The 12,657-nt window shown below is 32.6% G+C and overlaps 4 protein-coding genes and 1 non-coding gene across 5 annotated transcripts; 3 read left to right on the forward strand and 2 right to left on the reverse strand.

Annotated features, from left to right (window-relative positions):
• Positions 1-307: 307 nt before the first annotated feature.
• PHYBLDRAFT_161837 (hypothetical protein) lies at positions 308-956 on the forward strand (the record flags this gene model as incomplete). The annotated part of the gene is made up of 4 exons (XM_018434491.1): positions 308-419; positions 604-661; positions 705-762; positions 870-956. 4 exons carry the CDS (start codon positions 308-310, stop codon positions 954-956), a joined length of 315 nt encoding a protein of 104 aa, XP_018299253.1.
• A 265-nt stretch (positions 957-1,221) lies between these two features.
• On the reverse strand, positions 1,222-1,294 carry PHYBLDRAFT_t18. Its single transcript has one exon. It is a non-coding gene; the product is annotated as a tRNA-Arg (tRNA).
• Positions 1,295-4,059: 2,765 nt separating this feature from the next.
• Positions 4,060-5,293, forward strand: PHYBLDRAFT_161838 (hypothetical protein; the record flags this gene model as incomplete). Its single annotated transcript, XM_018434492.1, has 6 exons — positions 4,060-4,124; positions 4,200-4,346; positions 4,374-4,479; positions 4,703-4,804; positions 4,874-5,074; positions 5,135-5,293. The coding sequence occupies 6 exons, from the start codon at positions 4,060-4,062 to the stop codon at positions 5,291-5,293; spliced, it is 780 nt and encodes a 259-aa protein (XP_018299254.1).
• A 66-nt stretch (positions 5,294-5,359) lies between these two features.
• On the reverse strand, positions 5,360-8,406 carry PHYBLDRAFT_161839 (hypothetical protein; the record flags this gene model as incomplete). Its single annotated transcript, XM_018434493.1, has 7 exons — positions 5,360-5,838; positions 5,925-6,313; positions 6,488-6,790; positions 7,427-7,817; positions 7,889-8,053; positions 8,194-8,334; positions 8,367-8,406. 7 exons carry the CDS (start codon positions 8,404-8,406, stop codon positions 5,360-5,362), a joined length of 1,908 nt encoding a protein of 635 aa, XP_018299255.1.
• Positions 8,407-9,483: 1,077 nt separating this feature from the next.
• On the forward strand, positions 9,484-12,564 carry PHYBLDRAFT_161840 (hypothetical protein; the record flags this gene model as incomplete). Its single annotated transcript, XM_018434494.1, has 8 exons — positions 9,484-9,631; positions 9,687-9,764; positions 9,824-9,986; positions 10,085-10,122; positions 10,169-10,516; positions 11,195-12,119; positions 12,240-12,348; positions 12,370-12,564. 8 exons carry the CDS (start codon positions 9,484-9,486, stop codon positions 12,562-12,564), a joined length of 2,004 nt encoding a protein of 667 aa, XP_018299256.1.
• Between the last annotated feature and the right edge of the window lie 93 nt (positions 12,565-12,657).

A 12,657-nucleotide genomic window follows, 5' to 3' on the forward strand; every position in this document is an offset into this window, starting at 1 on the left:
GGAATATAAACGAAGATAAAAGAATAAAAAGAGGATAGAAAGATAGATAACTTTTATTGAATGAAATAATGTCCTCTTTTATATCTTTTCTAAACCTACTCAGTCATTATAAATGTCTGTTTTGGTTTTATTCTACTTTTGTTAAGCTATGTGCTTTCTAATTCTTTTGTGAGCAAAAGGAAATCTGTTATAGTTGACATTGGTAAACAAAATTGGTAGTTATAAGTAATCAGTAAGAGTTGACTTTTTAGAATAAAAGATCTTGACTTTGCCTATTGGTCTTTCATATATGTTTTAGATGTTTAAGATGGTGAATATACTTGTAGAAGATATTACTGGACAACAGGCATCTAAGACATATTATCGTAGCTATTCTTTTAGCCAAAAAGCAATTATCATTTTGTATTGTGGTATTTCAGGTACGAAACAATAGAAAAATAAAATATTTGATAATAGAGACGTATAGAAATACTTTGAGACTGTATATAAGTTGTCTTTATTCATAAATAAAAAGTGTCCCTTTTTATAAGAAAACACAATCTGCTCTTGTCATTACATCTTAGTTTCTTAAGGCTTTCTTCCTTTACTATATTTGGTTATTAGAGTGTATTTACTGCTTAACTAGTGTTGGTGTTACAATTATGACATCAAGTCATAAATCGTACTTCTTTAGCTCTTAGCTATTCTTTTCTCTTTTATACTAGAGCTTTAGGACTTCCTACTAAATTAGCTCCATATCGATCTGACACAGTTTACCCGGCAGTATGATATAATTATCTTAACAATCTTTAAGATATTATCTATAGTACTAACTGTAATAATTATTGGGCTGATTACTTAATCATTTATATATATTTTATACTGACAAGATGATAGCTACTACGCTATCCCAATATGAATATGTTCTTATATGTGATAAATCCAACATCCGAGTGTCTGGATCACCACATGTATAAATAGTCAAAAAATATATTTAATAAAAATCATCTTTATTCTATCTAAAAACTATTTATAAACTTGATAATCCCCAGTATTATTGATTCTGCGACTTAGTTACAAGTGCCAGAAAAGAAATACCAGATTGAGACTTGACAAATCACTTCGTTCGTCGTTCTCAAAAGAGAATTCTGTGTAATCGTCATCCTGATTGGCTGACAAGAATTCAGCCACAACAATAGCATTGGAAGAACAACTCAGATCGAAAACGATCTTAACAAAAGATGAGACTACCAGGGGTCGAACCTGGAATCTCCTGATTCGTAGTCAGACGCCTTGTCCATTGGGCCATAGTCCCCCACTTGTCTATGACATGGGGTGTAAAAAAAGTGTTAGCGTTGAACAAAAATTCGGTTGTCCGGCAGTGCAGTGATGTTGTAGAATTCTTTATAATTCTAGAAAAATTATATTATATTCTATTATTATTTTTTTTGATTTTCCAATGGCAGCCGAGACTGAATAGAAAGCAATTTTTCTATTTGTAGAGCAAAACACCAATAAGTACAACAAAAAAGCATCATTCTGTCAACAATAACTTCAGGCAACCATACATTTTATCTTATTTTCTCATTATATTTAACTGAACGAATCAACTTGAAATTAATATTATTTTTATTATATATTCGTATAAGCATAATTATTTTCATGATTATAACTTAATAATTATTTTATTTTATTTGTACTTAATGATAGTAAAGAACAAATCACATTTAATAGATTGTTAATTATACAACTTTCATTATATTTTTTTTTATAATTTTATTTATTTAATTATTTAACATGTCAATTGTAAAACTATAAATATCGTAATACTTGTATTTAATAAACATTGATTTGTCTTCATCTTATTTTCTGACAACAAGTTCTTTTAATATTTAATGCTGTTGATATTTTACTTATTTAATTATCCAAGTATATTGAGTCAAGTCTATTGAGATTGATCAATAATACTGTTATTCTCTTATTGATTTTATTAATTTAATTCTATGTTCTTTTTTGAGTCTGTCTTTTCTCTCTTATGGAAAAGAAAGGTTATTTCACATCTACAAACTCATTCAAATCTCAAAAACCATGATAACATTACTTGTCAACATTTACAACAAATACAAGTACCATACATGTCACTGATACGTGCACTACAAAAACACCTTAAAATAATTGAATTCCACTTATCTGAAATTATTGATAATAGTAGCCAAAAAATTACATCCCAGGTCATTTCCTATGTTTAGCAGTGAGAATATATTTAAAGACATATTATCACTGCAAAAGACAACCAATTTAAGTAGCTTAATTTTTGTTTAAATCTTCCAAAAATTGGTGGTTTATGTTCAATTATAGTTTGGTATTTGTTACAAAAATTGATTCATTTAGTTAGCCAAATGATGAGATTATAGATACTAAAATCAATAGATAAATTAAGAGTTATAATTCCCACTTTTTTGAAATGTTATAATTGTTTATAATTCTGATTATATATTCACCCATAACTTCAAACTGTACTTAAACTCTATTTGTTATGGAATTGGCTTTGAACTTTCTATCTCTTAAAATAATTTATTTGCTTTAATTATATGATATTATTAGATAGACCTCACTAAAATCAACCTAGAATCAGTCTGAAATCTGATTGGAACCAGCATTCAAATGAATGATTGTAAAAAAAACTTAAATAGATCTTGTTGACATCATCAAGAGATGACGTATTTGAAATAGAATCTCATAGAAAAAATGGTTTTTATTGATTTTTGAATGTTTGGAAAATATATTTAGCTATTTAATATGGACTACTAATACTTCTTTAAAAGTGTGTATCCGAATAGTACGACTTGTATACATGTTATACTTTCATTTATTGGACGGCTTGAATACATTGGATGACCTAACTTATACTATACTTCTCTACCTTATCAGTTTCATGTATTCGGCGCGTTTTTTGGTTTTACACTTCTTTAATTGAAAATGAAATCCTTGGTATTTTCTTGGAGAATACATTTGTTTGGAACTACATTAGCTTAGAGCAAAAAAAGATACAGAAGTATTAATACAGGTTTCTTTATGAAATAAAATGAAATAACATACTTACTAGATCATTTATGGGAGTTCATAACAAATCTTGCGATAGAATAAAAATCCGTTTGATTGATATTTTCTTTTAAATAAAAAGCAAGAAATAAAATAAACAACTTTATTAATATGTACGCTTTGATTGTAAAGACACTTGAATTACTTACATATTATAGACACGCGTTTGTAAAAGGGGGCAAACCAGTATGACTTGAAAAAAAGGTGTGACATATTTATCTGAGAAGAAGAATTGATAAGTTACATTATTTAAATTGAGTTATATATATATTACCTTTTCATAGACTGACAATACCAGAAAGTATATAGTGGCAAGAGCAAAATATCTTTTATTACAAAATGGATAGAAGCCCTATCATTTTAAAAATAAAAAATATTTAGTCAGCAAGGTGTTTCATTTTAGTTAGGAGATTGTTTATTACCTGTACTGTTTTGAATGCTTGTTGAGTGTATTGTTTATCTAATATATATTAAGATGATTCTAAAAGCCAAAAGTATTAATAAAAGTTGAGATCTTAAGAGTAAGCTTACCAAGACATATAAAAAGAGACAAAATGAGAAGAGCAGGTTAAAGAAAGAGAAAATAAAAAAGAGGGGCGCGGTTATTCTATTAAATACGAATTCGGGGTTTTTTTTAAAAATAAATAAATCAAAAAATAATTTTTGTCTGTAACTTAGAATTGAAAGAAAACGCAGTTGCACTATGCCAGCAGCTAATACATATGAAAAACAGAGTATAGTATAAAATCATATTATTCAAATACTAATACATAATATAAGAATAAAACATGGATTGAAAATTAAATTAAAGAAACACATAAAATACTCACAACAAGAGTGGAAACATTCAAAGCTGTTCTTGTTACGTAATAGATCATGGTGTTCTCTGAGAAAGAATAAAACTTAAAGCCCAAATTAAACATAATATAAATAGACCCTTTGGATTTAAAAAAAAACAAGCTATTCTTATTATTCACAATGTCAAAAAATCTCAATAACAATTCAGTTAACAATGCTTTTGGTGAAGAACCTTCTGTGGGAAGGTAGATTAAAACCAGGCAGTCTTCAATTTTCTTATATTAATTTTATTTTCGTTTTTTATAAAAATCAAAAAAAAGTCCACCAAGAAATACCAATGATATAAGGACGATAATGTTGCAACACTCACAGGGAACAGTGAGCAATCAAAGACAACTAGCACCAAAGAGAGCTCGGTTGAATCTTGAAAGTGATTTGTCAGGTAGAACTCGTAACATCCATGATGTGTAAGAGAAACTTGACACCATGAACAGTGTCTTAAACACTGTTTTGAAGAACACATCTTCTGAGAAAGCCGAAGCCACTGCTAGTAATACAGTTGAGCAAGACATGTTGCCTGGACATCAACCAACATTGGATGTAAGTAATCATAATATGTTTTTATGTAGATAGAATTTAATATACATTTATATTATAGCAATTGTTGCGCAATTATTTGAGTAAAAAGAAATTGTATGACTAATATAATACCAATGAAAATAAAAACAGTGAGGGAAACAGACTCGTTCTGAAGTCTGTTACTGATTACCTTCGTCGTCAAGAAGAGGGGAAAAAAGTGGACTTACCAACTCTTTGAACTAAGATTGTGCGGCACATTGGCAACAGAAAGTTGCAAGAAAAAAAAACAGGAGAAAAGAAGCAGGAAGAGAATCGACGGGCCTGTCTTTGTCAGCAACGTGTAAAGGTAAAAAACACATGCACACAATATACTAGATGTGATATTAAATTAGAAATATTATATATTTATATATAGTCGTGTGAAAGAAGACAATCTGCCTTGAAAGCCAGTCGGGTACACTTTGTGAACAGCTTTGGAAAGAATGTTGACAGTATTCTCCATGCTGATTACATGTCAGACCTTGAGAGTGATGACAAAAGAGAAGAAGAGGAACAGGATTCGTCCTCAGAAAAGAGTTTTTTTTGGAGATTCTGCCCAAGCTGGAGAAGCGAAGAGGTATAGTACAAAAAACTATTTTTTTGGATAGTGTGTAATAATACTTACATTGACATATAGGGAGATAGGTTTGTTGATGAACTTGATGTGGATTATGAGGCAGCTCATGATAAGAAAAATAATACCTGTCCATTCAAGCATAAATTTAAAGAAATAAGAGATAAGCAGCTTAGTAAGACCAAGGCAAACAAGCTGCCATCATGGTCAAAGAAACAATAAGACAATAAATCAAACATTTTCTAATAAATTGATAAAAGAGTGCAAAAACTATTTTATTAATATTATTTAAGCTTCTATTTTTTGGGGTAAAGGGATTACTAAACATTTAAATTCACTAGTTATAGTAAACCTATATTTAGAAATTGCAATTGGTGAATATAAACGATATACTGGAATAATATATTCATAATTAAGTACAGAAGAAGGTTCATTCCAGAGCTCAATGCCTTCATTTAACATTGACTGGTAACTCTCCAAAGAATAACTAGAGTACCACTCAACAAACGCAAAAGTATGGGTGATGACAGTTTCGTTGATGGTTATCAAATGTTGAAATAAATACAGTATACGGCCAGGAAATACTGTTTTATCTTCACTGTTATTCTCAAGATAATAGGCACGGAAATAAGATTCAGAAGAGTATTTCTGTCCAAGAAGAGATATCCGTTTCATTTTCTCAATTTGGTTATTGACAAAAATCTGGTTAGACTCGCAGTTTGAATAATGGCCAAAAGATTGTGACTGCCATATGCGTGTCTGTAAAACTCCAGTAAACATTCATAATGTCCCTTGCACATTGTAATCCTTTGGTCGAGTTTAATCGGAAACACTGAAGGGGGCAACAGCTCACAACCCAAAGCAGAATGACGAGGGTTTAACGAATATTCAACAAAGTCAGACAGAGAAAAGATACTGGCAGTAGAAGATGGATGCAATGCTGCTAATTGATCTTGACTATTTGAAATGCGATGCAGAAAGTCAATTGCAAACTGGGGAAGATGGTTGACGAAAGATTGTATGAAGCTGCCAATGTATGTTCTCTCCAAAAATCTCTTCATCATTGTTGATTCGAAGCCGCCTTTTTGATTTGTTTTGATATTCTTCAACAAACCATTGTATCTCTCAAAACTGAATAACCAGAAAGCATAAATTGGCCCAAAGTCATGAACACACTTGCCAAGATGAAGATGTAGATGCATATTCGGTGTCACAGCCGATTTTCCATACAGTGTCTGAAATCTTGTACAAAACAATTGGAGTTTACTGTGGGCTTCGTCTATTTCTTTGTCATTGATCGAAGGTTTTGTGAGTAAGTGGCATGCGTCAACAAACAAAATTCAGTTTTCAAGATTCTTGGCTGGGAGCACATGCTTCAGAACAAATGGAGAGTATATGATGCACCACGACTTCCACTTGTCAGCTTTCATGAACGAAAACCCATCAGCAATCTTCTTTGTTATATGCGCATATCCACAAGGTACAACAATATCATTGGCAAGCTCTTGCATAGTTAACTGATTCTTTTCATTGATGTAGTTACACTCGCGCCATATCTGAATCATTCGCTTTGCAGTTCCAAGATAGAGGTTATGCATCAGGTCTATAACTGTAAAGCGGACTGGGTCAAAGTAAGATAACCAATGAAGCTCTGACCACCGAGTGCTGTTTTCTTTTTCTAGGCGTGTTCGCTCAGTATTGTTCAATGCATTTGCCCAGCTGACAGCGTGTTCCAGATTCATTGTCTTCGTGCGTCTCACCCAATTGCTATACTTGAATCCAGAGTAGTCAAGCTTGCTGGTCTTCTTTATAGTCGTGAATTGTCGTTGACATTTGTGACAGGCGCATGTGCTCATGTGGCCAGTAAATCCAGAGGTTTTGCGAGCGGCAGGGATATCACAGGCAACACACATCAATGCAGCACGAACAACAATCTTTCTATTTTGTGAGTCTGTCATTTCTACACCAATGTACATCTCCAACAATTTGTCAATAAGCGGCTTCAAGTAATGATTCATGCTGTCAGTACTTGCTTCCTTCGGCCCAGGTATCATACCAACAAGAATGACATTTTCAGACTTAAGGCGTTCACTCCGTGGGAGATTGTTGATAGAGAGATATATCACACTACTAGAATGTGTTTATCCATCAAATGGCCGAAACCGATCGATATTCAGAGTCAACATTAAAGATCGGCTATTATCAACAAACCGTCTGTCATTGATGTCTTTAATATCATTCCAAACTGCACCATCGAAAATGTCAAGTTTGATGTTTTCAATTATTTGACGATTTCTCCACAAATTGATCTTGGACACAAAATCTGGCTTGGAGAATTTTTGTTGCAAGGCGTACTTCAGAGAGTTGAATGGATATACTTTTGCTGGAAGAGAACAATTTCCAGTTGACACTTTAAAGAGATTGCTATTGCAAATGGCGGATTGAGAGAATTTCTTAAATGTACAGACTCTTTGACTTGTTTCCAGAGGATAAATTGAATGACATTGTGAGCATGCAATGTATACTGTCATTCCGTCTGTTGCCATGTTAAATCCTGTTTTATGCTTCAAGCTATTGATCGTCAGTGGAAGGGCGCCAGACATATCACAGAGAGACAGTAGAGTATTACAAAATTCAATGAGAATCGATCCACTGCTTTCCACCAAAAAGATCAAGTGAAATATGACAATGAATACTGCAACAAAGCAGATATACAAGGGCATGTTATCAAAAGACAAAGGACGAACTATGAAGATAAAGGTTAAGTTAGTTTAAATTAATATATTGATTAATTGTCTATAGTGTATTAATTCATACCTGATTCTACTATTGAGGTCCCACTGGTCTCATCAAAGTTTTCTTCTTGTTCAAAATCAAAACTGGTATCGTCTTCTTCAATCTCATCGCCATCAACCACAAATGCTCCTGTAATTGTATCTTTGGCAGTAAATATGGACTCTTCTTGGGACAAAGGTAAGTCAACTGGAAAGAAATAATTGTTGTAAAGATGTAGAAATAAAAATATAATTATAATTATAATCATATAAAAAATAAAAAAATAAAAAAAGTATATATCAGTTTCAATTATTATTTTGTTCATTTATTTTATTTTATTTTCTTACCTTCTTGATCAAATTCAATGTTTTGTTCTTCATTTTCATCTTCATATTCGCCTTCGCCTTCGTTTTCATAATCATAATCATTGTCATTGTCACTGTCAATACTATCTACTTCCATGTCGTCAAAATGTTGTTCAGGAACATCTATTTTATGAATTAATTTATATTAATTTTACATGTACAGCTCGAGTTATTCTTGTTATTTACCCATTGCATTGTCTTTGGCAACAGGCACTATATGTTTCCCATAGTGTCATTGTGCATTTTGTCTTTTCTGTTTCTTTCCACAGCTATCCAACTTTGTACAGTCTGGACATTTGCAGATAACATAACTGTCTTTCTTTTGATTATTGGACATGTCGATTGTTTTAAATTATAAAAAAATTATATAGATTTTAAGAGATCTTGATCAAGGTCTTTATATATCAAAAAAATATAAATAGATAAAATACTGCTCCATGCCATGACTATAGTATGCCAAGTAATTCTTTGATACATCTACCGCACATATCATCATAATTATACTCATATATCGTTAAGTCATTAACCAAGTCAAATACTGCGTACATTACTAAAAGTGTACGCAATTTTTTTTAAAAGTCTTTTTTTAGAATTATAATATTTGATATGGCGATGATTTGACCATGACGAAAAATAATCCAAAAATGGAACATTCGCCTCTCACAACATGTGAAATAAAAAAATCTGATATTTTAGTTCCATATATCAAAGGGAAAAATCACACAAAAATATTGCCATAGTAAAAATGAAATCACAACCTTTTGTCTCGTTCCCTTGAAATATATTGATTAAATATTTGTTCTTATATTCACATTTATAATACATAAAAAATATTTAAATGATTTATTTTGAAATAGAAAAAGTGAAACCTTAAGAATATATATAATTTTTATTAAATATTATATTAACTTTTGTATAAGTGTTTTTTCAGTGTAATTTAGAATTATATCAAAGAAGTGTATAATATAAAAAAAACCCAATTTTGTAATTTTATGGCCAAAAAAAATGACGGTAATGTGATTTTACAGCTAAAAAAGAGCGATCTGAAATCACAACAGAAAAAAATAGAAATTATTTGAAAAAATCAAAAATCAAAAATTGTAGTAAAATTTTTGCAGGTTTTCAGAAACTAAAATCAGTGGTCTTTTGCAGTGTATTGGCCTAATATATATCAGAGTCCCTGAGAGAATTTTTTCAAAATAATAAAGACAATTATAATAAGCAACGGCTGTTACACACTTCCTTTATTATTAAAAAAAATTAAGTGAAAAAATGTTTGCCATTGCCAATCCCGATGAAGTTCGTTGCAAATGCACAAGATGCAATTGCAATCCTCTCAGATACACCATGACAGATAAAAGAACTGCCAAGCGTTATGCCCAGAATGATAATGACAGGAATATAGATAAAACCATTAATGGTAAATTAAGTTATCAATTTTTCATTTATTTATATGATGTATTCTAATCCATTAGAACAAATAGTTTTGACAGCCAAAGTAAACTCTGGTGAAGCTGATATGGACGTAGATCAAATTGAAGAACATATTGAATGTAATAGTATTTTATTTTTTATACCCAATGCGCACTCTATTTAAACTCGGTACCAATAGATGATAATTACTCCGTTGGTGCACCCTCACCAGAGCAGTATGTCAATACCCACTTACCTCTTTTGGTGGAAGAATCTCTTTTTGAAACAGAGGAGTATACTTCAGAGTATGAGTCTGAATATGAGTCGTCGGATGAATTTAAGCAAGAAGAACAGAACAGAGAGTAAGAACAGGGTAAATATTAAAAATAAACTATGATTGAAGAAAAAAGATTTGAATTAAAGAAACAAAAAATTAATATTATTTTATGATAACTTACAGAGTCTACAGAAAACCTTCCACAGAATATTTGGCATCGAGTAATTGCGGTTTTCACTGTGATATTTATTTCTAGCTTCATTGTAGATGAAGACACAGTAATTTTGATTACATTCATAAATACAATCCTCGAACATTATGGAGAGGATTTCCGACTTCCCACAAGCATTCTGGGTTTGAGGAAAATGACAGGATACAATGACTTGACAAACGGCGTATCAAAATATGTAGCATGCAGTAATTGTCACACATTGTACAATTACAGCAACAACACACATACATCCTGCAATTTCAAAAGAGTTGGTAGTAAGGCGTATTGTAAGAATGATCTCTATAAGTCTAGTATGAAGAACGCTATGATTTCAAAGTGCACATTTATTTATAACTCGTTGACAACTACCTTGAAAAAAATGTTTACACGTCCTTCTTTTGAGAGTATAATCAACAGATGGAATCATGAACCAAAAGTCAATGGTACTTTATTCGATGTATATGATGGATAGATGTGGAACGAATTAGTAGATGAGGATGGTGTCCAGTTTGTTTCCAAGGAACAATCATTACTATTGACACTGAACATTGATTGGTTTCAACCATTTGATGGAGTAACATATTCTTATGGTGCGATATACCTGACAATTAACAATCTGCCGAGAGAAGAGCAGAACAAGACAGAAAATGTCATTCTTGTTGGATTAATGCCTGTACCTAAAGAAGCAAGCACCAACGAGATCAATAACTATTTTTGTCCTCTTGTTGATGAACTTATGCTATTGTATAAAGGTATCACAATTGATACATATAACTGCTCAGATGCTCTGTTGATGGTTGCATGTGACATCCCTGCTGCAAGAAAGATGTGTGGGTTTACATCTCACAACAGTACATGTGCATGCTACAAATGCAATCATCAGTTTGCTCGTATTGATGGGACCACTGCTGTAAACTATTTTGGGCTTAAGTTTTCGGAACGGGTAGGCCGCACAAAAGAAGAAAATCGCAGACATGCAAACCTGTGGAAGAATGCAAAGACATTGACAGAGAGAAAGCGATTGGAAATTGAGAATGATGTTTGTTGGTCTGAGCTTTATTGACTTGTGTACTTTGAGCCAGTGCGTGCAACCATTATCGATCCTATGCACAACCTTTTTCTCAGGACTGCAAAACGAATGATGGATATTTGGATTGCAAACAATTTGCTTGATGACAAAGATTTTGTAGAGATGCAGGAAGAGGCCAATAGAATGGTACTCCCTGTAGGATATATGACTCTGAAGATAAAGATTGGAAAGAAATTTCCGTTTATGAAGGCAGATGAGTGGAAATCATGGTGCCTGATATACTCTCTTGTTCTGCTTAAGACATGCCTGCGAGATGATCTACTTGGCAATTGGATCCATTTTGTTGATGCATGCAGAGAATTGACAAAGCCAAGTATCACCAAAAATGAGATCAAAAAAGCTCACAAAAGTTTGGAGGAGTTCTGTGTTGGTTGTGAAGACTTTCATAAACCAGATGTATTCACACAAAACATGCATCTCCATCTCCACCTAAAAGAAACAATTGAGAACTTTGGGCCAATTTACGGATTTTGGCTATTTAGCTTTGAGCACTATAATGGTGTATTGAAAGGGTTTGAGACAAACCAGAAGAGTGGGTTCGAGAATACCTACATGAAAAGGTTTCTTGAGAGTTCTTACAATGGTGACTTTTGTCAAGCATATCTCAGAAATGTTACCAGCCCTTTACTCTTCTCTCTCTTTCTCAAGCTGTCTGGCCGTAAAATCTATAATCCTGCACTTTCGCCACATCCTTTGATACCGGCATTCTTTCACTTGCCAGCGTTCCTACAATCCGCTGAAAAGTCTTCAAAGCAAACATTTGGCAACGAACCTCTACCTCTTTCCACTCTACCATTATGTTTGAAGCCACCAACAACAATGAGAAAATCCGAGTATGATTGTCTGCTCAATTTCTATAAAATTGAGTATGACGATGATTCTCTTTGCAGTGCCAAGACAACAATCAGGAATTGTTGGTTTGTGAATGACTGAATCCAGAAGATTTCGTCCATCAATCTTCTTGGACAAGTTTACACAGGTGGAGAAGGCTTGGTCGTGAGAGGATCACATATACAAGCGAAATTTATTGAAAAAAGTGGAGACTCTGAGGAAAGATATGCTGGTCGTATTAAGTACTTGTTCTTGCACGATTTTACACCAAACCTCATGCACACCAACCTTTCCCCTTGTCACAACCCCCAACACGTATTTGCCTTCGTTGAGTAGTACAAAATTCCTTGCCATCAACCTAGAATCAAGCAGGGCATCGAGTTGTATGAGCCAGAATTTCTGAAGTATGACTACAACAACATTCTGCCTGTCCACCGCATCTTGTCGCCAATTGCAATTGGAAGTCATGTGTCTGGTAGTGGTGCGGCAAAAGTCGTTGTTATTCCTCTGCCAAGAAAGCTGTACACTTAATAAAATACTCTATCTTTTTTTTAAAATAATAATAATAATATAAAACATAGTTCATAGACATAAAAAGAGATGTGATAAAGAGTGCAACTAAAA

The sequence above is a fragment of the Phycomyces blakesleeanus genome (assembly GCF_001638985.1).
Source record: "Phycomyces blakesleeanus NRRL 1555(-) unplaced genomic scaffold PHYBLscaffold_1, whole genome shotgun sequence".
Classification (NCBI taxonomy): Eukaryota; Fungi; Mucoromycota; class Mucoromycetes; order Mucorales; family Phycomycetaceae; genus Phycomyces; species Phycomyces blakesleeanus.